The 22,019-nt window shown below is 39.7% G+C and overlaps 1 protein-coding gene across 1 annotated transcript; it reads right to left on the bottom strand.

Moving 5' to 3' along the window:
- Nucleotides 1-6,271: 6,271 nt before the first annotated feature.
- BTG4 (BTG anti-proliferation factor 4) lies at nucleotides 6,272-22,019 on the bottom strand. The gene is made up of 5 exons (XM_086339125.1): nucleotides 21,833-22,019; nucleotides 21,194-21,392; nucleotides 20,404-20,541; nucleotides 10,616-10,814; nucleotides 6,272-6,772 (listed from the first exon to the last, which is right to left on the bottom strand). Exons 2-5 carry the CDS (start codon nucleotides 21,364-21,366, stop codon nucleotides 6,593-6,595), a joined length of 690 nt encoding a protein of 229 aa, XP_086195251.1. The 5' UTR covers nucleotides 21,367-21,392; nucleotides 21,833-22,019; the 3' UTR covers nucleotides 6,272-6,592.

Genomic DNA, 22,019 nt, shown 5'->3' on the forward strand with positions numbered 1-22,019 from the left:
GCTTTATTATAGTCAATGAAGCTGAAGTACATATTTTTCTGGAATTTTCTTGCTTTTTCTATGATCCAACAGATGTTGGCAATTTGATCTCTGGTTCCTCTGCCTTTTCTAAATCCAGTTGAACATCTGGGAGTTCTTGGTTCATGTCCTCTTGAAGCCAAGCTTGGAGAATTTTGAGCATTACTTTGCTAGTGTGTGAGATGAGTGCAGTTGTGTGATAGTTTGAACATTCTTTGGCATTGCCCTTGTTAGGGATTGGAATGAAAACAGACCTTTTCCAGTCCTGTGGCCACTGCTGAGTTTGCCAAATTTGCCAGCATAATGAGTGTAGCACTTTAATAGCATCATCTTTTAGGATTTTAAATAGCTCAGCTGGAATTCCATCACCTCCACTAGCTTTGTTTGTAGTGATGCTTGCTAAGGCCTGCTTGACTTCGCACTCCAAAGTATCTGGCTCTAGGTAAGCGATCACTCCATTGTGGTTATCTGGGTCATTAAGATCTTTCTTGAATAGTTCTTCTGTGTATTCTTGCCCCCTCTTAATATCATCTGCTTCTGTGAGGTCCATACCGTTTCTGTCCTTTATTGTGCCCATCTTTGCATGAAATGTTCCCTTGGTATCTCTAATTTTCTTGAAGAGATCTCTAGTCTTGCCCATTCTATTGTTTTCCTCTTTCTTTGATCACTTAGAAAGGCTTTCTTATCTCTCCTTCCTTTTCTTTGGAACTCTGCATTCAGATGGATATACCTCTCCTTTTCTCCTTTGCCTTTCACTTCTCTTTTCTCACTATTTGTAAGGCCTCTTCAGACACCCATTTTGCCTTTTTGCATGTCTTCTTCTTGAAGATAGTTTTGTTCACCCCCTCCTGTACAGTGTTACAAACCTCGATCCATAGTTCTTCAGGCAATCTGTCAGATCTAATCCCTTGAATCTATTTGTCACTTCCACTATATAATCATAAGGGATTTGATTTAGGTCATACCTGAATAGTCTAGTGGTTTCCCCTACTTTCTTCAATTTAAGTCTAAATTTTGCAATAAGGAGTTCATGATCTGAGCCACAGTCATCTCCTGGTCTTGTTTTTGCTGACTATATAGAGCTTCTCCATCTTTGGCTGCAAAGAATATATCAATCTGATTTTGGTATTGACCATCTGGTGATGTCCATGTGTAGAGTCTTCTCTTGTGTTTTTGGAAGAGGGTGTTTGCTGTGACCAGTGCATTCTCTTAGCAAAACTCTGTTAGCCTTTGCCCTGCTTCATTTTGTACTCCGAGGCCAAACTTGTCTGTCACTCCAGGTATCTCTTGACTTCCTACTTTTGCATCCCAGTCCCCTATGATGAAAAGGAAATCTTTTTTGGTGTTAGTTCTAGGTCTTGTAGGTCTTCACAGACCATTCAACTTCAGTTTCTTCTGCATTAGTGGTTGGGGCATAGACTTGGATTACCGTGATATTGAATGGTTTGCCTTCTAAACAAACAGAAATCATTCTGAAAAACCTAAACAGCATATTAAAAGGCCGAGACATCACTTTGTCATCAAAGATCCATATAGTCAAAGCCATGGTTTTTCCAGTAGTCATGTATGGATGTGAGAGTTGGACCATAAAGAAGACTGAGTGCCAAAGAATCGATGCTTTTGAACTGTGGTGTTGGAGAAGACTCTTGAGAGTCCTTTGGACTGCAAGGAGATCAAACCAGTCAATCCTAAAGGAAATCAATCCTGACTATTCATTGGAAGGACTGATGATGAAGATGAAGCTCCATTACTTTTTGGCCACCTGATGCAAACAGCTGACTCATTGGAAAAGACCCTGATGCTGGGAAAGATTGAAGGCAAAAGGAGAAGAGGGCAGGAGAGGAGGAGATGGTTGGATGGCATCACCTACCCGATGGACACAAATTTGAACTAACTCCAGGAAATAGGAAGGACAGAGAAGCCTGGTGTGCTGAAGTTCACGGGGTCACAAAGAGTTGAACATGACTTAGCAACTGAACAACATAGTGTCTATACATGTAATTATATATTTCTGTTACATTTATATATATATATATATAATTATTATTATTATTACCCTGATACCAAAACCGAAGACAGCACAAAAAAGAAAAACTGCAGACCAATATCCTTTATAGTATAGATGTAAAAATTCTAAAGATACTGTTAATATCTAGAATATACAGCATCTAGGAAGTATAAATAACTCTCAAACTCAATAACTAAAAATTTAAAAAGCAACAATCCAATTAAAAATAGAAAATATGCACAGACATTTGACCAAAATGGAGATACAGATGCAAATAAGCACATGAAAAAAATTGTTCAACATCGCTAGCCATCAGGGAAATGTAAATTAAAATTACAATGAGATACCTTTTTAAAGCCATTCTGATATGTGTAGTGACAATACCACAGACTGGCACAGATGTGTGGAAAAACTGGTCACTCATGCATTGCTGGCATGAATATAAAATGGTACAGCCACTCTATATACGGTAATTGCACTCTGACACATTTATAAAAGAGAAATAAAAATTTAGGTTACACATTATGTACACAAATGTTTACAGTAGCTTTATTCATAATCCTCAAAACTAGAAACAACCCAGTTGTCATCCTTCAGAGGCAAATGGTTATACAAATTATAGTACATCCATACCATGGAGTATGACTCAGCAATAACAAGGAATGAAGTACTGCTACACACAACAGTCTAGATGAATTTCCAGAGAACTAAGCATAGTGAAAAAAAGCCAGCTCCAAAATGTTACAGTATGATTCCATTTATAATATTTTTGAGATGACAAAATTATAGAAAGGAAGAACAAACTAGTGACGGCCAGGGGATAAGGGATGAATGTGGGAGGAAAGTGGGTGTGATGGTTGTGGTGATGGAAATGTTCTGCATCTTGACCACATCAATGTCAATATCTGCTTGTGATGTTATAGTACAGTTTCATGAAATGGTATCATTGATGGAAAGGGGTAAAGGACACACAGGCTCTAACAGCAAGTGAATCTACAGTTCTCAAGAATTTTAATTTTTTAAGAGAAAAATGTAGTACATACTCAGTTCAGTTGCTCAGTCATGTCCAACTCTTTGTGACCCCATGAACTGCACCACACCAGGCCTCCCTGTCCATCACCAACTCCCAGAGTTTACTCAAACTCATGTCCACTGAGTCGATGATGCCATCCAACCATCTCTGTCATCCCCTTCTCCTCCTACCTTCAATCTTTCCCAGCATCAGGGTCTTTTCAAATGAGTCAGTTCTTCACATCAGGTGGCCAAAGTGTTGGAGTTTCAGCTTCAACATCAGTCCTTCCAATGAACATTCAGGACTTATTTCCTTTAGGATGAACTGGTTGGATCTCCTTGCAGTCCAAGGGACTCTCAAGAGTCTTCTCCAACACCACAGTTCAAAAGCATCAATTCTTCGGCACTCAGCTTTCTTTATAGTCCAACTCTCACATCCATACATGACTACTGGAAAAACCATCGCCTTGACTAGACGGACCTTTGTCGGCAAAGTAATGTCTCTGCTTTTTAATATGCTGTCCAGGTCCATATTCAGAGAAATTCAAAATGCAGATTAGAAAGACCCAATCTGGTTATTATATACTGATATACCAATAGATGTATTCACTTATTTGGGGACTTGAACTATACCGACTACTTTTAATCACAGAAAAATATATGTTCCTTTTATTTTCCCCTATACATTTGCTTCAGGGCCACATGAGAAACTCTACAGAATTTTATAGGGCTGGAAAGCTCACAGATGGCTCATTCTGGGTCAAGTCCTAAAGTAGTGATGGGATTGATTCCTTCTTGAAGACTGACTTGGAACAATGCATTCAGTGGCTGTCTCTGGTACTGTGTTACACAGAACTGTGAGACAACCTCTGTAACCAAACTAGAACACTGTGGTTGATTAGCACATCTATCATGGGCAAGAGCTACAGGAGCAGCAATACATGTGATGGTAAATACAGAGATTTACCATCTCTGTTCACTACAAGAAGTTCTTTCAAAACAACCTCACAAATTTCAGGAGACACTTTGCTAGTAAAATTCTCTGTGTAAAGGTTCTTAGAAACCCATTCTCTGTCACAGCCACGTATTATGTTTTAAATAGAGTAACTTTTATACAGTTTTCTTTTACTTATCAGTCCAACAAATTTTACACGTGAATAAAACCTACAGAAAAAATTTTTACATGAAATCCAAAATAACATTATGGAATGTATAAGGCAGAAACAAAAAAGTCTAGACAGGACTGAGACTCAGATTAGGAGTAAGAAAGCTTAAAAAAACCATGGTTTAAAAAGGAAAGATATGAAATCAAATAACAGTTATGACCAAGCAAGTGATCCAGCATAAAGAGTTGGTATCCCCGAAATGGACAAAGAAAGCATTCAAATATAGTATTGCAAAAGATTGCTTTAGAAAAATTAAAATCTACAGATCAGAAAGAGGCACAATGCTTCAGGAAAAGAACGATACAGAATGAATGACTGAGACATAGACTCCAAGTAAGAGAAAGAACTTTTCAGACTCTCAGGCAAAGGGAGTCACCTACAAAAATAAATGCACATGTTTTTGTGAGTGGTGGGGAGTTGCAGAAATCAGGCAGCTCCCAGGTTTCTCCATGGCGGTGTATAATGCCACAATCATCAGATTGGAGTGATGGCTATGAAGCTACAAGGGAACGAAAACATGACCTAAGATTTTTTTTTAATTATGTATTTATATTTTGGTTGCACCGGGCCTTCATTGCTGCATGTGGGCTTTCTTTAGTTGTGGCAAGTGGGAGCTATTCTTGCTTGCACTTCATGGGCTTCTCATTGTGGTGACTTTTGTTGCAGAGCACAGGCTCTAGACACACAGGCTTCAGTAGCTGAAGCACACGGGCTCCAGAGCACAGGCTCAGTGATGGTGGTGCACAGACTTAGTTGGTCTGCAGCATGTGGGATCTTCCGGGACCAGGGATCAAATCCATGCCCCATGCATTGGCAGGCAGACTCCTATCCACTGTACCATCAAGGAAGTCCATGACCTAAGATTTTAATACTCAGACAAGTTGTCCTTCAAGTATAAAAGAACAAAGAGTCTCAGGCATAAATAACCCCCCAAATAGAACACCTATGAGTCACCTGTGAAAAAGTTGCTTAACAATAAAATGCAGTTAATCAAAGATGAATCAAAAGAGATTTCACATATAGAAAAGACTGATGAGCATTTATTGAATCAGTTGAAATATACAACTAAGCAAAAACACCTGTGGAGAATAATTATTCCAGGAGAGAACATAAAGGTTAAATCTTGACATTAAAAAGTGTCATATTTGAAAGCTGCCAAGAGTAAAAAAAGTTCCCATTACAAGAAAAAAAAAAAAGTACTTAGGCTGACAGTTAACTAGACTTATTGTGATAGTCATTTCACAATGTATATAAATAGTAAATCATGTTGTACAAATGAAACTAATAATATTATATGTCAATTATACCTCAATTTTTAAAGTGACATGGAAAATAAGGGGCAAGGAAAAAATGAAGAATGCTAATTTCTGCAGCTTTCATAGCAACAAATAAGCAATACAATATTTTTTTTCGAAGTTTTAAAGACTATTCTGGCCTTCTGGTGTTTTTTTTAAAACCATAATAGAAATCTTTCAAAAAATAAAATACTTTGTGGTAGACAATCATATGAATATTTCAACAGCTTCAGTTTCACTTTAGGTTTCGTTGTTTTTCTAAGATCAAGTAAAATTAAATCCAAATATCTAACAAATAGCTCATGTAGTATAGTTTTCTTGTTAAATTGTCTGTATATCAATTCTTACATTTATATGTATATTAAGAATGACCGGAAAGATGGTCATCATTTAATGTTAACAATGGTAATTTCTGGTTGGTGGGAGGGATTTTTATTTCCTTGGTATTTGTATTTCCTGCTTCACTTGAATTCTTCATAATGAGAGCACTCATTTATAGCACTCACAAAATGCCATAACTAAGGCTACTAAGAGGCTTAGTAATAAACCAAATGTTTTAAAGGGAGTTTTGTATTTTAAAATGTAATTTTCAAAGATGCTCTAATTGACCTTATGAAACAGAAGAGTTATGGCAGATAAAAGAGTAGAACCAGAATACTATTCACATATTGTGAGGATCACTCTTCCCTAAATGAAGGTCTACTTTTTTTTTAATGGCTAATGAAAAACAAGAACTTTAAAAAACTTTCTTGCAACAGACTCAACTAGGAAGGTATTAAAAACACAGCACATTTATTTAAACTGTTACTTTTGATAATTCATTGACTCTTATGACAGGTCAGTATCTTCATTCTATTACCTTATAGGGTACATTCATTAGTGTTACATAAAATTTCAAGTAAAATTAAACAATTAAAAGTACAGTTAAGAACATAGTCGATCTGCATGAGAGGATTCACCATCATGTACCCTAGTCCCTAATGCAGTTATTTTTTCTGTTTCCTGGGCCTCTCCAGCTTAGACTCATTTTCATTTCAGAGAATATAAAAGTGGCTCCACTGAGCTCTCGCCCATGAGGGCCCAGCCGCTGCATATCAGTGTGTGTTGACCCAGTGGTACCTGTCCACCCGGTGCCCAGCAGTAGGCCTGTGGCCTTTAGGGGTCTTATGCAACGCATGATAAGCATTTCCTAGGAGGCCCATCCGGCCATCCCTCATATTCTTTTTTCGGGGAATTCGGAACCAAGATTGAAAGGGCTGTTTCAAGTTTTCAACCTGGGGAGAAAATAAAAAGGACCATGATGATTTGCTAATCATCTAATAAGCCAGCTTTAAGGATTAACTATAAATGCATAACTCACAGGTATTAAAACTTTTAAAAGCATAGCAAATACAAACATACAGAAATCAAGTTAATTATCATCTTTGGAAAATTGACTTGATGGAGGTTATGAAATAAGTCACTTCATGTCTTTTAACAAAATTCTTTACTCCAACTAAAACTTTTAAAAACACATGTATTCAGATTAGTATATATTCTGTATTCTCACCTATCCAACCCCCACCTCACTCAATCCAAACTGTTTAATCACAATCTCTGGGGCTGAGGTGTAGAAACACCCATCTTAAACATTCCAGATGGCCAATACAAATGTTTTGCAGACCACACTTTGGAAGGACATTGCTCTGAAAGAATATAGCTGACTACAGATCTGATCCTTAGATGAAGATGATCTTTCTAAGGATCAGAATAGAATTAAGGGCAAATATTTCACTACATCATTTAAAACTTATATATTTATAGAGGCTTCCCACCTAGCTCAGTAGGTAAAGAATTTGCCTGCAACGCAGAAGACCCTGGTTCAATTCCTAGCTTGGGAAGATTCCCTAGAGAAGGGATAGGCTACCCACTCCAGTATTCCTGGACTTCCCTTGTAGCTTAGCTGGTAAAGAATCTGCCTGCAATGTGGGAGACCTGGGTTCGATCCCTGGGTTGGGAAGATCCCCTGGAGAAGGGAAAGGCTACCCACTCCAGTATTCTGGCCTGGATAATTCCATGGACTATGGAGTTGCAAAGAGTCAGACATGACTGAAAGACTTTCACTTTCACATATAGAACTAAATGCTATGCTATGCTAAGTCACTTCAGTCGTGTCCGACTCTGTGCAACCCCATAAATGGCAGCCCACCAGGCTCCCCGTCCCTGGGATTCTCCAGGCAAGAACACTGGAGTGAGTTGCCATTTCCTTCTCCAGTGCATGAAAGTGAAAAGTGAAAGTGAAGTCGCTCAGCCATGTCCGACTCCTAGCAACCCCATGGACTTCAGCCTACCAGGCTCCTCTGTCCTGGGATTTTCCAGGCAAGAGTACTGGAGTGGGGTGCCATTGCCTTCTCTGATAGAACTAAATACAAACAATATATATAATTTAGAAAACTAAACAAGCTAGGGGAAAAAAAAAATTGCCAGTAATATGACCAGGGGTTAGAGGGGTTGAACCTGTGTCTCTTATGTCCCCTGCATTAGCACTTTCTTATGTCTCCTTAATTAGCAGTTGGGTTCTTTACCACTAGCGCCAGCTGGGAAGCCCCAAAAATATTCCTAACCCTTGAAAAGCCTATAACAACACATTAGGACCTCAAATGATAAATGGGTGAAGAAAAAATTCATTAGATAGTACCTACAACATTTAGGTACATGGAGTTTTTGTTTTAATGTTTAATTTAATTAGTAATATAATCAATATTGTAATAGTCAAAGCTATGTTTTTTTCATGTAGTCATGTATGGATGTGAGAGCTGGACAATAAAAACAACTGAGCGCCAAAGAATTGATGCCTTCAAACGGTGGTGCTGGAGAAGACTCGAGAGTCCCTTGGACTGCGGGGAGATCCAACCAGTCAATCCTAAAGGAAATCAACCCCCGAATATTCACTGGAAGGACAGATGCTGAAGCTAAAGCTCCAATACTTGTGGCCACCTAATGCAAAGAACTGACTCATTGGAAAAGACCCTGATGCTGGGAAAGATTGAAGACAGGAGGAGAAGGGGATGACAGAGGATGAGATGGTTGGATGGCATCACCGACTCAACAGACATGAGTTTGACCAAACTCAGGGAAATAGTGAAGGGCAGGGAAGGTTGGCATGCTTCAGTCCATGGGGTTGCAAGGAATCAGACATGACTGAGCGACAGAACAACATAATTAATAAAATGCTATTGTTCAAGGAGAATATCCAATCTTAGGGAAAATGATAAAACAAACACTTTCACATAGAGCTAGTGAGACTACAAATAAAGACATCTTTTCAGAAAGTACTTTGCCATGGGTTAACTTGTAAAATACCCATACTCAATGACCTAATAATTCCATGTCTGAGAACCAAATCAAGAAACAACTTACGATTCAGACATCTCTGTAAAAATTAGCTTTTTTAATACCACAACAATGTGAAAGCAACCTAGATGTCTGCCAATAATTTGTTAGCTAAATAAACTATAAGGGAAGCAAGTGGTTTAAAGTGTTAAATAGTTAAATTGCTTTAACATGTCCACACATAAGTGGTTAAGAAAACAAATTACATACAAAGTGTCAGAGATTCTCCCTAAATCAGTGTTTTTTCAACTGTAAGTTGTCACCATTAGTGGGTCATAAAATCAATTTAAATGGTTGATGTTAATTTAATTTATCAAAGATTTGAGGCATTGTGCCTAGTATGTCATGAAACCTATTTCCAATATATAGATATGCATATCCTCCTATGATCATGATTGTGACTTAAAAAATAAAAAATGTTTGTTGGGTTTTTTTTTTTTGAAAACTGCTCTGGTGGTGGAGTCACAGCTCTTTGATCATCGCTTAATATTCCAAATGTTCTACAGGTGGTATGTTATTTTCCATTGTCAAAAACTACTAATTTTAATATCTAATTCTGAAAGAATTTAGGTGAAAGGAAGTTTGTGTTGTGTTGTGCTTAGTCGCTCAGTCATGTCTGACACTTTGCGACCTATGACTATAGCCTGCCAGGCTCCTCTGTCCGTGGGGATTCTCCAGGCAAGAATACTAGAGTGGGTTGCCATGCCCTCCTCCAGGGGATCCTCCCAACCCAGGGACTGAAGCCAGGTCTGTTTCATTGCAGGCAGATCCTTTACCGTCTGAACCACGAGTGAAGCCCGAAAGAAAATTTACATATGTTCAAATACTATATGGAGAAATTCGACTAGAAAAGATGGTGTATATCCTGAGCACTCAGCCAAGTTGAGGGAATAAAAAGAGAGAAAGAAGAAAAAAATAGAAAAGTTTTGCAGCAAAAGAGACACTGATGTATAGAACAGTCTTATGGACTCTGTGGGAGAGGGAGAGGGTGGGAAGATTTGAGAGAATGACATTTAAACATGTAAAATATCATGTAAGAAATGAGTTGCCAGTCCAGGTTCGATGCACGATGCTGGATGCTTGGGGCTGGTGAACTGAGATGACCCAGAGGGATGGTATGGGGAGGGAGGAGGGAGGAGGGTTCAGGATGGGGAACACATGTATACCTGTGGCGGATTCATTTTGATATTTGGCAAAACTAATACAATTATGTAAAGTTTTAAAATAAAATTAAAAAAAAAAGAAAAGTTTTGCCAGAATATCATTATTGTGATTTAAATCTTCATAATTTGTTTTTCCATGTTTTCCAATTATTTTGTTTCTTTGCTTTTACAGTGAGTGTACTCTTTTTTTTTTTTTTCCCCTATTTTAACTCTAAAAAGTGGGCTTCCCTGGTGGCTCAGGGGTGAAGAATCTGCCTGCAGTGCAGGAGACACCCGTATGATCCCTGGTCTAAGAAGATTCCAGGTGCCTGGGGGAAGCTAAGCCCCTGCATCACAACTACTGAGCCTGTGCTCTAGAGCCTGGGAGCCGCAACTACTGAGCCCATGTGTGCAGCTACTGAAGCCCAAACACTCTCGAGAGTGTGCTCCAAAACAAGAGGAGTCACCGCAGTGAGAAGCCCGCGCACCACTCCCAGCACTAGAGAAAAACCTGCGCGGCAACAAAGACCCAACACAAATAAATAAATACAATTATATTTTAAAAGAAGGAAAAACTACAGAGGAGAAATGGAAACACTTTACCTGATAAATACTCTTTGGATTGCTGACTTTAGGAATTATCTGAGGTTCTTTGTTACAACTGTCTTCATCAGAGGAAGCGCCGGAGGAGTAGTCTAACGTGGCTCTATTAACAGCATCACTGATTTGTTGGGATAATTTCCATTCCTCCCATCTGCCTTTGAAAGAAGCAATTGTAAATGGATGATTTTTCTCACCATACCTAAGAAAGAAAGGAAAATAATGCATTCATTAGGGACTCAAATTCTCACAGGTTTTTATTTCTAATCTTTTCTGGAAACAGCTCAGTAACTTACAAGAAGAGTTACTTGAAAACAACAACAACAAATTGTGAGAATTAGGCCAAGAATTAGTAGCAAGACCCTGAGCTTACCTTCTCTCCTGAGCACACCAAGATTACAACTATTTAGACAGCAGTTATTGATGACAGACTGAAATCTAGCAGAAAAGATCTTCTACAATTAAAGTGATAAAGAAGGAACCACAAAGAGACAGGTAAGAGGAGTGGAGTATAGTCCAGACGCATCCCTGCAGGTGGGCAACACACAAACAGGGGGATAATGACAGCGGTTCTCCCAAAGAGCATTCAGTGGGTGAGCCCCACATCACACTCCCCAGACCAGAGAGCCAACCCCAGGAAGACAAGCCCCCAGAATGTTTGGCTTTGAAGGCCAGGGTGCTTACCTTCTGGAGAGCCAGATGGCTGTGGGAAACAGAGACACCGCTCTCAAAAGGCCCACACAAAATTTCACATGCTCTGGGGCCCAGGGCAGAGGCAGCAGTTTGAAAGGAACCTGCATCAGACCCACCTGCTGATCTTGGAGAGCCTCCCGCAGAGGCAGGAGGCCGTGGAGCTCACCCTGGGGCCACAGGAAACTGGCATCGGCCATTCCGAGGCGCTCGTTCCACCATACGAACACTGGTGCTGGTGAGGGCCGCTTTGAAGTCCTCCCTCTAGCTGACTAGACCCAAGACCCAGACCTGCCACTAGCCCATCAGCATCAGTGCTGAGCCTCAGCCCAAACACCTGGCCAGGTGGGGAAACAGTCCCACCTACTGTCAGGCATAATGCCCAAAGACTGGAGCCCACAGCCACCCCAGAATACTACACTGTCCACCAGAGGGCGCAGCACCTGGCCCCACACACCAGGGCACCAGCACTAATCCCAGGACCCCCAGGGCCCTGCAAGCAGAGACCTAGGACCCAGCTCTGCCTACCAGTGTTCTGGAACCAACCTCAAGACCTCCTGACCCCTGGGCCCACCTGACAATGAACCAGCACTAACTTGAGGGCCAACTTCACACACCAGTGGACATCAAGACCTCTGGGCCCTGGCCTTACCCACCAATGGGCAGACACCAGCTCTAGGACCACCACAGGCCTACAGCCTACCATGACAGGACCAAGCGCACCCACCAGCAGGCTAACACCAGCTCCAGGATCTCCTGGGCCCAGGCCCCACCCTGGCTCTGAGACACCTTGGATCCCTCAGTCAGCCAATCAGATATCTACCCCACCCACCAATGGGCCAAATCAAGCTTTGGAACACCCTGGACCCTGTAGCTGGCTATCTCAGGGTGCTGCCCCACCCACCAGCAGACCTGCAGCAGCTAAATCCAGGACCCCCAGGGTCCTGCACCCAGAAATCTCAAGACATAGCTCCACCCACCAAATGAGCTAGCACTAGCCCCAGGGCACGCTGGGCCCCCCATCCGTACCTCCTAAACCCCCATCAACAGCCTGCCACCAGTTCTGAGTCCCTTGTAGCAAGAGAACTCAGGCCCTGGTTCTGCCTGACAGTAGGTCAGCACTAGCCCTAGGATCTGGCTACACTCTTCAGAGGGTGGGCACCAGCCCCAGCATCCCTTGGGCCTTAATCCTGCCCACCAACAGGTGGACACCACTTCTGGCATACCTTGGGACCCTCATCCAGCAGCCCCAAGACACAATCCCACCCTCAGTGGGCTAACACTAGCTTTGTGACCCCCAGGCCCTGCAGCCAGAGATCCCAAGACACAACTCTGCCCACCAGTGAACCAACACTAAGCCCCAGCACCCTCTCGACCATCCCCCACCCACTAGCAGGGCAATACCAGCTCTAGGACATCTTGAACCTCCTCAGCCAGCCACTGTGGGATCCAGCCTTACTCACCAATGAGCCAGCACCAGCTGTGGGACACTCCAGAACCCACAACCAGTTGTACCAGAAAGCAACCCCACCCACCAGCAGGCTGACATTAAAATTAGAAACCTCAGCCCTGCATCTCTACCACCTCCACCCCCCAGCCCCAGAACCCAGCTCTGCCCATCAGTGAGCCAGCACTAGCCCCGGGAGCCCCTTCCTCAGGGTTCCACAGACAACTGCCTCAACCCAGCCCTGCAAACCACCAGCTGGCAGCTCCATACAAGGCAGGGCCTGGCAACCAACCAGACCGGGGGCCAGCCACACCTACCAGACCACCCACAGTAGTCATCCCACCACAGCATAAGGGCCCACATAGGGGCCACCCCTAGAGCATACAGCACTGGTGACCAGAGGGGAGAGCACTGCTGCGATGCCCTGGATGTCTCCTACAAAAGGCTACTTCTCCAAAGTCAGGAAATACTACCAACCAACCAGGTACATAGAAATAAAAACAAATTAGGCCACAAATGAGGGAACAAAGAAACATGTTCCAAATGAAGGAACAGGATAAAACCCCAGAAGGTAAGTGGGAAAAGGCAATCTACCGAATAAAAAGTTTAAGGTAAAGATCATAAAGATAAACATAAGAACTTGGAAGAAGAATGGAGGAAAATAGTGAAAAGTTAAGAGTTAGAAGATATACAGAAGAATCAAACAGAGCAGGAGAATACAGTAACTGAAATGAAAATATACTAGAGGGACTCAACAGTAGGTTGGGTGATACAGAGGAACAGATCAGTAAGCTGAAAGACAGAGTAATAGAAATCACTGAACCTGAACAGAAAAAAGGAATAAAAAGAAATTAGGATACTTTAAGAGATCTCTGGAACACCACCAAGCACACTAACATTTGCATTAGAGAAGAAAAGGGTCAGAGAACGTATTTGAAGACATAATAGCTGAAAACTTCCCTACTTGGGAGACGAAACAGACATCCAGGTCCAGGAAGCACAGAGAGTCTCAAATAGAATCGACCCAAGGAGGACCACACCAAGATCCATTGTTATTAAAATGGAAAAGACAGAAAATATTAAAAGCAAGAGAAACGCAACAAGTTGCATGTAAGGGAATCCCCGTAAGGCTATCAGCAGATTTTTCAGCAGAAACTGCAGGCCAGAAGAGTATCATGTAATATATTTAAAGTGATGAAATGGAGAAATTATGGCCAAGAATACACCACATGGCAAAGTTTACTATCACATTTGAAAAAGAGATCAAAAGTTTTACAGACAAGCAAAAGCTGAAAGAGTTCAGCACCACCAAACCAGTTTTGCAAGAAATGTTAAAAGGGATTCTCTAAGTGAAAAAGGAAAACCACAACTAGAAACATGAAAATTACAAAAGGAAAAAGCTTATTGGTTAAAGGAAAATATACACTAAAAGCAGCAAGATGAACCACATACAAACCTAATAGGAAGACTAAAAGACAAAAGTAGTAAAATTGCCTAGACCTGCAGTAACTAATTAAAGGATACATGAAACAATTAGATGTAAAATATGATTTCAAAAACAGTAAGCATGAGAGGAGGAGTAAAAGTGAAGGATTGTTAAAATGCATTTAAAATTAAAGAGATCAGCAACTTAAATAATCACATTTATACACACACACTTTTTTTAAAAAGCAATGGAATTCCAGAAAAACATCTACTTCTGTTTCATTGACTATGCTAAAGTCTTTGTGTGGATCACAACAAACTGGAATATTCTTAAAGAGATGGGAATACCAGATCAACTTACCTGTATCCTGAGAAACCTGTTGCAGGTCAAGAAACAACAGTTAGAACCTCACATGGAACAACTGACTGGTTCTAAATCGGGAAAGGAGTACGACAAGGCTGTATATTGTCACCCTGTTTATTTAAATTATATGCAGGGTACATCATGTGAAATGCTGGGCTGGATGAGTTACAAGCTGGAATCAAGATTGCTGGGAGAAATAAACAACCTCAGATATGCAGATGATACCACCCTAACAGCAGAAAGTGAAGAGGATCTAGAGAGGCTCTTGATGAGGGTGAGGAGGAGAGTGAAAAAGCTGGCTTAAAACTCAACATTAAAAAACAAAGAGTATGGCATCTGGTCCCATCACTTCATGGCATACAGAAGGGGAAAAAGTGGGAGCAGTGATGGATTTTCTCTTCTTGGGTTCTGAAATCACTGCAGATGGTGACTGTAGCCATGAAAACAGAAGATGCTTGCTTCTTGGAAGCAATGCTATGCTAAGTCACTTCAGTCGTGTCCGACTCTGTGCGACCCCATAGATGGCAGCCCACCAGGCTCCCCCGTCCCTGGGATTCTCCAGGCAAGAACACTGGAGTGGGTTCCATTTCCTTCTCCAATGCATGAAAGTGAAAAGTGAAAGTGAAGTCGCTCAGTTGTGTCCAACTCTTAGCGACCCCATGGACGGTAGCCTACCAGGCTCCTCCGTCCATGGGATTTTCCAAGCAAGAGTACTGGAGTGGGGTGCCATTGCCTTCTCCGTCTTGGAAGCAAGGCTAAGACAAATCTAAACAGCATATTAAAAAGCAAAGACATCACTTTGCCAACAAAGTTCTGTATAATCAAATCTATGGTTTTTCCAGTAGTCATGTATGGATGTGAGAGTTGGACCATAGGAAGGCTGAGCACCAAAGAATTGATACTTTTGAACTGTGGTGTTGGAGAAGACTCTTGAGAATCCCTTGGACACCAAGGAGATCAAACCAGTCAACCCTAAAGGAAATCAATCCTGACTATTCATTGGAAGGACTGATGATGAAGCTGAAGCTCCAATACTTTTTGGCCACCTGATGCAAACAGCTGACTCATTGGAAAATACTCTGATGCTGGGAAAAATTGAAAACTAAAGGAGAAGAGGGTGGCAGAGGATGAGATGGTTGGATAGCAGCACCAATTCACAAACCTGACCTTGGACATGAACTTGGGCAAATTCCAGGAGATGGTGAAGGAAATAAGGAGGCCTGGTTTGCAGCAGTCCATAGGGTCACAAAGAAACAGACACGACTCAGAGACTAAACAACAAAAATACATATAAAATACATATTGCTGTATAAAAACCTCATGGTAACCAGAAATCAAAATATATCATAGATACACACACAAAAAGAGAATGAAGTGTAAACATCATCCAAACATAATTTGAAGATAGTTAAATAACAAGGAAAGAGAGCAAAAGAACAAAATGAATTACAAAAACACCAAAACAATTGATAAAATGACTGTAAGTACATACCAAGCAATAATTACTTTGACTGTAACAGGAGTAAGTGTTCTAAAGACAGAATGAAGATACAAAAATAATACGCATATATATGCTATCTATAAGAAACTCACTTTAGATCTAAAGACATATAGACTGAAAGTGAGAGGATATAAAGAAATATACCATGTAAATAGAAATGAAAAGAAAGCCACGGTGGCAATATTTACACCAGAAAAAGTAGACTCTAAGACAAAGTAGACTTTAAACAAAGACTATCCTACTTGGTGATACCTATGAATGAGAACACAAGAGTATCAGCTAAAGGCAGGTGGAGTTATGCTCTTATAATGTGATGATCTGTTGTCTTTTTAATGAATATGTGTAAGCCAACATCCAATTTCTCTTATTACAATTAGATTTCTTGTAGCTGTTTATGTTATTATGAAGAGGGAAAATATATTGGCCTATTTTTCTGACTTTTCCCTTAAAAGCAGAAAGCTGGTTTTTTTGTTTGTTTGTTTGTTTGTTTTGCTTTAGTTAGAAAGAAGAGGGAATACATGATAAAGTAACAGTTTGATTTCTCTTTTATTGTACACTGCTTCTGAACATCTAATTGTTTTTAGTTGTCTCAATAAAATGGCTCTAAAAAAAAAAAAAACTGTAACAACAGACAAAGGAGGACATTATGTAATGATCAAGGATCAATCCAAGAAACTAACAATTATAAATATATATGCACCCAACATAGGAGCATCTAAATATGTAAGCTAATATTAACAGAGATAAAGGGAGAAATTGACAGTAACACAATAATAGTAGAAGACTTTAACACCCCACTTTATCAATGAACAGATCATACAGACAAAAAAATCAAGAAAGAAACACTAGCCTTAATTGACATAAGAGATCAAATGGACTTAATAGATATCTACAGGCCTACCATCCAAAAGCCACAGAATACATGTTCAAGAGCATGTGGAACATTCTCTGGGACAGACTACATGCTAGGCCACAAATCAGTTCTCAGTACATTTAAGAAGATTGAAATCATATTGAGCATCTCTTTTGATCACAATGCTATGAAACTAGAAGTTGCTATAAGAAAACTGCAAAAAACACAAATACATGAAGGCTAAACAATATACTTCTAAACAACCAATGGATCACTGAAGAAATCAAAGAGAAAATTCAAAAAATACCTATAGACAAATGGAAACAAAAACACAACGATCCAAAAATCTATGTGATGCAGAAAAAGTAGTCCTAAGGGAGAAATTTATAGTGATACAAGCCTACCTCAGGAAATAAGAAAAATCTCAAGCAACATAACCTTACACCTAAAGGAACTTTAAGAAAAACAAAGCCCAAAGTTAGTAGAAGGAAAGAAATATAAATATCAGAGCAGAAATGAAACAGAAACAAAAACAGTTTTTTAAAAAAAAATGAAACTAAGAGCTGGTTCCTTGAAAAGATAAATAAAATTGATAAACCTTTAGCCAAATTCATCAACAGAAAAGGAGACAGCCTAAATCTATAAAATCAGAAATAAAAAGTTAACAACAATACCAAATTACAAAGATTGTAAAGAGAGATTACCATGACTATAGTAATCTATATGCAAATAAAACGGACAACCTAGAAGAAACAAATTCATAGAAACGTACAGTCTCCTAATACTGAACCAGAAGGAAATAGAAAATATGAACAGATCAATTACAAGTAATGAAATTGAATCACTAATGCAAAAAATACTCCCAAGAAACAAAATTCCAGAACCAGACAGCTTTATAGGTGAGTTCTAACAAACATTTAGAGAAGAGTGAACATCTATTCTTCTCAAATTATTTCCAAAAATTTTCAGAGGAAGGAACACTTCCAAACTCATTTTATGAGGCCACATCACCCTGATACCAAAATCAGACAAAGATATCACAGGAAAAAAAATCACAGGGTCAGTATCATTGAAGGAAGTTATGACCAACCTAGATAGCATATTCAAAAGCAGAGATATTACTTTGCCAACAAAGATCCATCTAGTCAAGGCTATGGTTTTTCCAGTGGTCATGTATGGATGTGAGAATTGGACTGTGAAGAAAGCTGAGCATCGAAGAATTGATGCGTTTGAACTGTGGTGTTGGAGAAGACTCTTGAGAGTCCCTTGGACTGCAAGGAGATCCAACCAGTCCATCCTGAAGGAGACCAGTCCTGGGTGTTCATTGAAAGGGCTGATGCTGAGGCTGAAACTCCAATACTTTAGCCACCTCATGCCAAGAGTTGACTCATTGGAAAAGACTCTGATGCTGGGAGGGATTGGGGGCAGGAGGAGAAGGGGACGACAGAGGATGAGATGGCTGGATGGCATCACTGACTCGATGGACGTGAGTCTGAGTGAACTCCGGGAGTTGGTGATGGACAGGGAGGCCTGGCCTGCTGCAATTCAAGGAGTTGCAAAGAGTCAGACATGACTCAGTGACTGAACTGATCATTGATGAACAGAGATGCAAATCAATAGAAGAGAATAGAGAGCCCAGAAATAAACCCATGAATCTATGGTTAATTAATCTATAACAAGGAGGCATGACTATCCAATAGGGAAAAGAGAGTCTTCAATAAGTGGTGCTGGGAAAATACAGCAGCTACTTGTAAAGAATGAAATTAGAAGGAGTTTCTCATGCTATTACAGAAATAAACTCAAAATGGATCATAAACCTATATGTAAGACTGCAAATCATAAAAACTCTTCAGAAGATAGCATAGGCAGAACTCTGATATAAATTGTAGCAATATTTTCTGGATGTCTCCTAAGGCAAAGAAAACAAAAACAAATTAACGTTAAAAGCTTTGGCACAGCAATGGAAACCATCAACAAAAAGATTACCTACTGAATGGAAGAAAATATTTGCAAGTATAACTGATAAGGGGTTACTATCCACAATATATAGACAGCTCATACAACTTAATATCAAAAATTTTTCATTTCAAATTTTAATTCAAAATTGATTTCAAATTTTAATATCAAAAAAATTTAATTTCCAACCTAAAAATGGATCTGAATAGACATTTTTCCAAACAAGACATACAAATAGCTCATGGGCACATAAAGAGATGCTCAATATTTTATATTATTTAAAGAAATGCAAATCAAAACAGTGAGACATTACCTCACACTTGTCAGAATGGCTATCATTAAAATGTCTACAAATATCAAATGTTAGTGAGAACATGGAGAAAAAGGACCCCTTGTACACTATTGGTGGGAATATAATTTGGTGCAGCCACTATGGAATATGGAGATTCCTCAAACTAAAAGTAGGATTACCATATGATCCAGCAACTCAACTCCTGGGTATATATCCAGGAAAAATAAAATCATTAATTTGAAAAGATACATGTACCCCAGTATTCAGAGAAGCACTGTTTACAATAGCCAAGACTTGGAAGTAACACAGATGTCCATCAATAGGTGAATGGATAAAGAAGATGTGGTATATGTACGTACACACTAGAGTACTACTCAGCCATAAAAAAGAATGAAATTCTGCCATTTGCAGCAACATGGAAAGACCCAGAGAATATTGTGGTTAGTGAAATAAATCAGAGAAAAGTCAAATACTGATGATATTATTTATAGGTAGAATCTAAAAAAATAAAATATATGTATATAGCAAAAAAACTGACTAAACGGATACAGAAAACTATTGGTTACCAGTAGAAAAGAGGGAAGTGAGAAGGGGCAAGGTAGGGGTAGGTACAGACTACTATGTATAAAATATAAGAATATACTGTACAACACAGGGAATATAGCCAATGTTTTACAATAAATTTAAATGGGGGTATAATCTGTAAAAAAAACTTTGAATTACTATGATGTATACCTGAAACTAATATAATTTTGTAAACCAACTATAGTTTAAGAAAAAAATTGAAATGGCTTGTCAGCAAAGCAAATTGAGAGACATTATGACCTTCTGCTACTATACTGTCATACTTGGTGGAGGTCAAGGGTTCTATAAAAGCTTTCTAGGAATTAGCTAAGGAAAAGACAAACTTTTTTTGATTCAACTAATGGACTGACTTGCTGATGACAGATAATTCCTCTTTCCCCTTGATACTGCCTAAAATGCTTGGACTTTATGCAATTGGAAATAGGATGCCATGTTTAAAGTCAAGTTTAAGGTCAAATTTCAAATACTATGGAAAAATCTTTGTGCTTCCCACCCCATCCACCCTAAAATGAAGTCTGTGTTGTCTGATATAGCTTGTGTCTAGTCTTAACGGGCTTGTGCCCTCATTGCTAATCCAGGGATTGGTAGCATCACCTTTCACAAAGATGCATAGACTGAATAACCTAAGGTTCCCAAGGGTCACAGACCACACAAACTAGCTCCAATAAGATTACTCACCGGCAGCACACTTCAAAGGGATCTACCCATATGGTCATCTCCTTTGGAAGTCCCAGGTGAGAAAAATCCACGTTACTTTCAGCACAAGCCCTTTCTAGAATAGGATCTTTATTCTGATTATTGTTTATCCTGATACACCTTTAGAAACAAGAAAAGGGAAACGACGTGGTGATAGTTGGAGAATCAAGCAGCTGGCAAGGGTCTCCAATACACACAGCTCCCACCTCACTCCCGTCTTCCTTCAACTGCTTCACCACCCCTCAGAAGTTTTACAGTAAGAGTGAAATATCAAATTTTTACACAATATGGATTCCATTACTAAATCACACAATTAGTTCACCAAATGTGCTCACTCATGTTCAACTCTTTGCGGCTCCATGGATTGTAGCCACCATGCTCCTCTGTCCAAGGGATTTCCCAGGCAAGAATACTGGAGTGGGTTGACATTTCCTACTCCAGGGGATCTTCCTGACCCAGGGATCAAACCCTCGTCTCTTGCGTCTCCTGCACTGGCAGGTGGATTCTTTACCACGAGAGCCAGCTGGGGAGACTAAAGGTTCTCTGTATATCCTTCACAGTAAACTCAAGTTAGAAACTGTTTAATCCACCTCGCACAAGGAGGTTTGCTCTATAGTTTTCAAATTGTGCTATAATCTACTACTCTCCTTTTTTCAAGCCCAAGTTCAAACAAATAAATTTTCATTATTTATAGGCGGCCAACAGTCATTGCAGGTGGTAGCTGCTGGCTTGTTACTGCCCTTTGCTATGCCTACCACATCCTAGCTCTCACCTGAAGGCTTGCCCTTTAGAAGGGTGGTCAGAGTGCCAGTGACTTCTGTATGTTTCAAACAAGATTGTCATCAGCTTTTCTGCAAAGTCTTCTATTTGCTCTTTATTCAGTTTATCATGTTTTTTCACTAATCTTGTCACAAAGAAGACTGTTGTTGCTATTTCATCTCTCATGATTCAAGAAGAGCCTACAAGGAGGTCTGAAACCATTGAAAGGAAGCAAGAAGAAATTAAACAGAAGCAAGAGTCTAACTTATTATCAACATGTAATTACCATTTGGAAATTTTATACACGTACCTTAAATTTAAAACAGAAGTCACTTGCTAATCCTTAATGAACTTAAAAAAGCATATCAATAGTATCAACAAAACAGCCAAGCAAACCAATTCCTCAACTGACCTTTAATGATTCTCAAAGAAAAAAAAATTTTAAATACTGTAATATACTTAACAAATGATTATGCAAATTAAATGTTTTTAAAGTCCAGATCCAGGAGAGTAAGTTACACCAAGCACTACTGTTTGAAAACATAGTTACAAAGAGCAAAAACATTTCAGGATACAGTCATCCCTAAAATTGTGGCTCTCAGGTTGCACATTCAAAAGTTAAGATTAATCAAATATATTTTATTATACTTGCCAGCAAAAGATCTTTAGCCCAACAGGAAGGGGGCCAGAGTCAGAAGCCACTCTCACCACACCTGGTTTGTCAGTTCCAGGCTGCAGTTTATATATAAACCTGGGTCCCGAGGCCGGATAGGTTTTTTACCTTACACAGGTGCTGCCCTTTAGGATAATTGACAGCTCTTTCCAGGTCCCCATCAAAT

This window comes from Bos grunniens, chromosome 15 (genome assembly GCF_055505025.1).
Source record: "Bos grunniens cultivar Pamir isolate PY7600 chromosome 15, Bosgru_T2T1.0, whole genome shotgun sequence".
Lineage (NCBI taxonomy): Eukaryota > Metazoa > Chordata > Mammalia > Artiodactyla > Bovidae > Bos > Bos grunniens.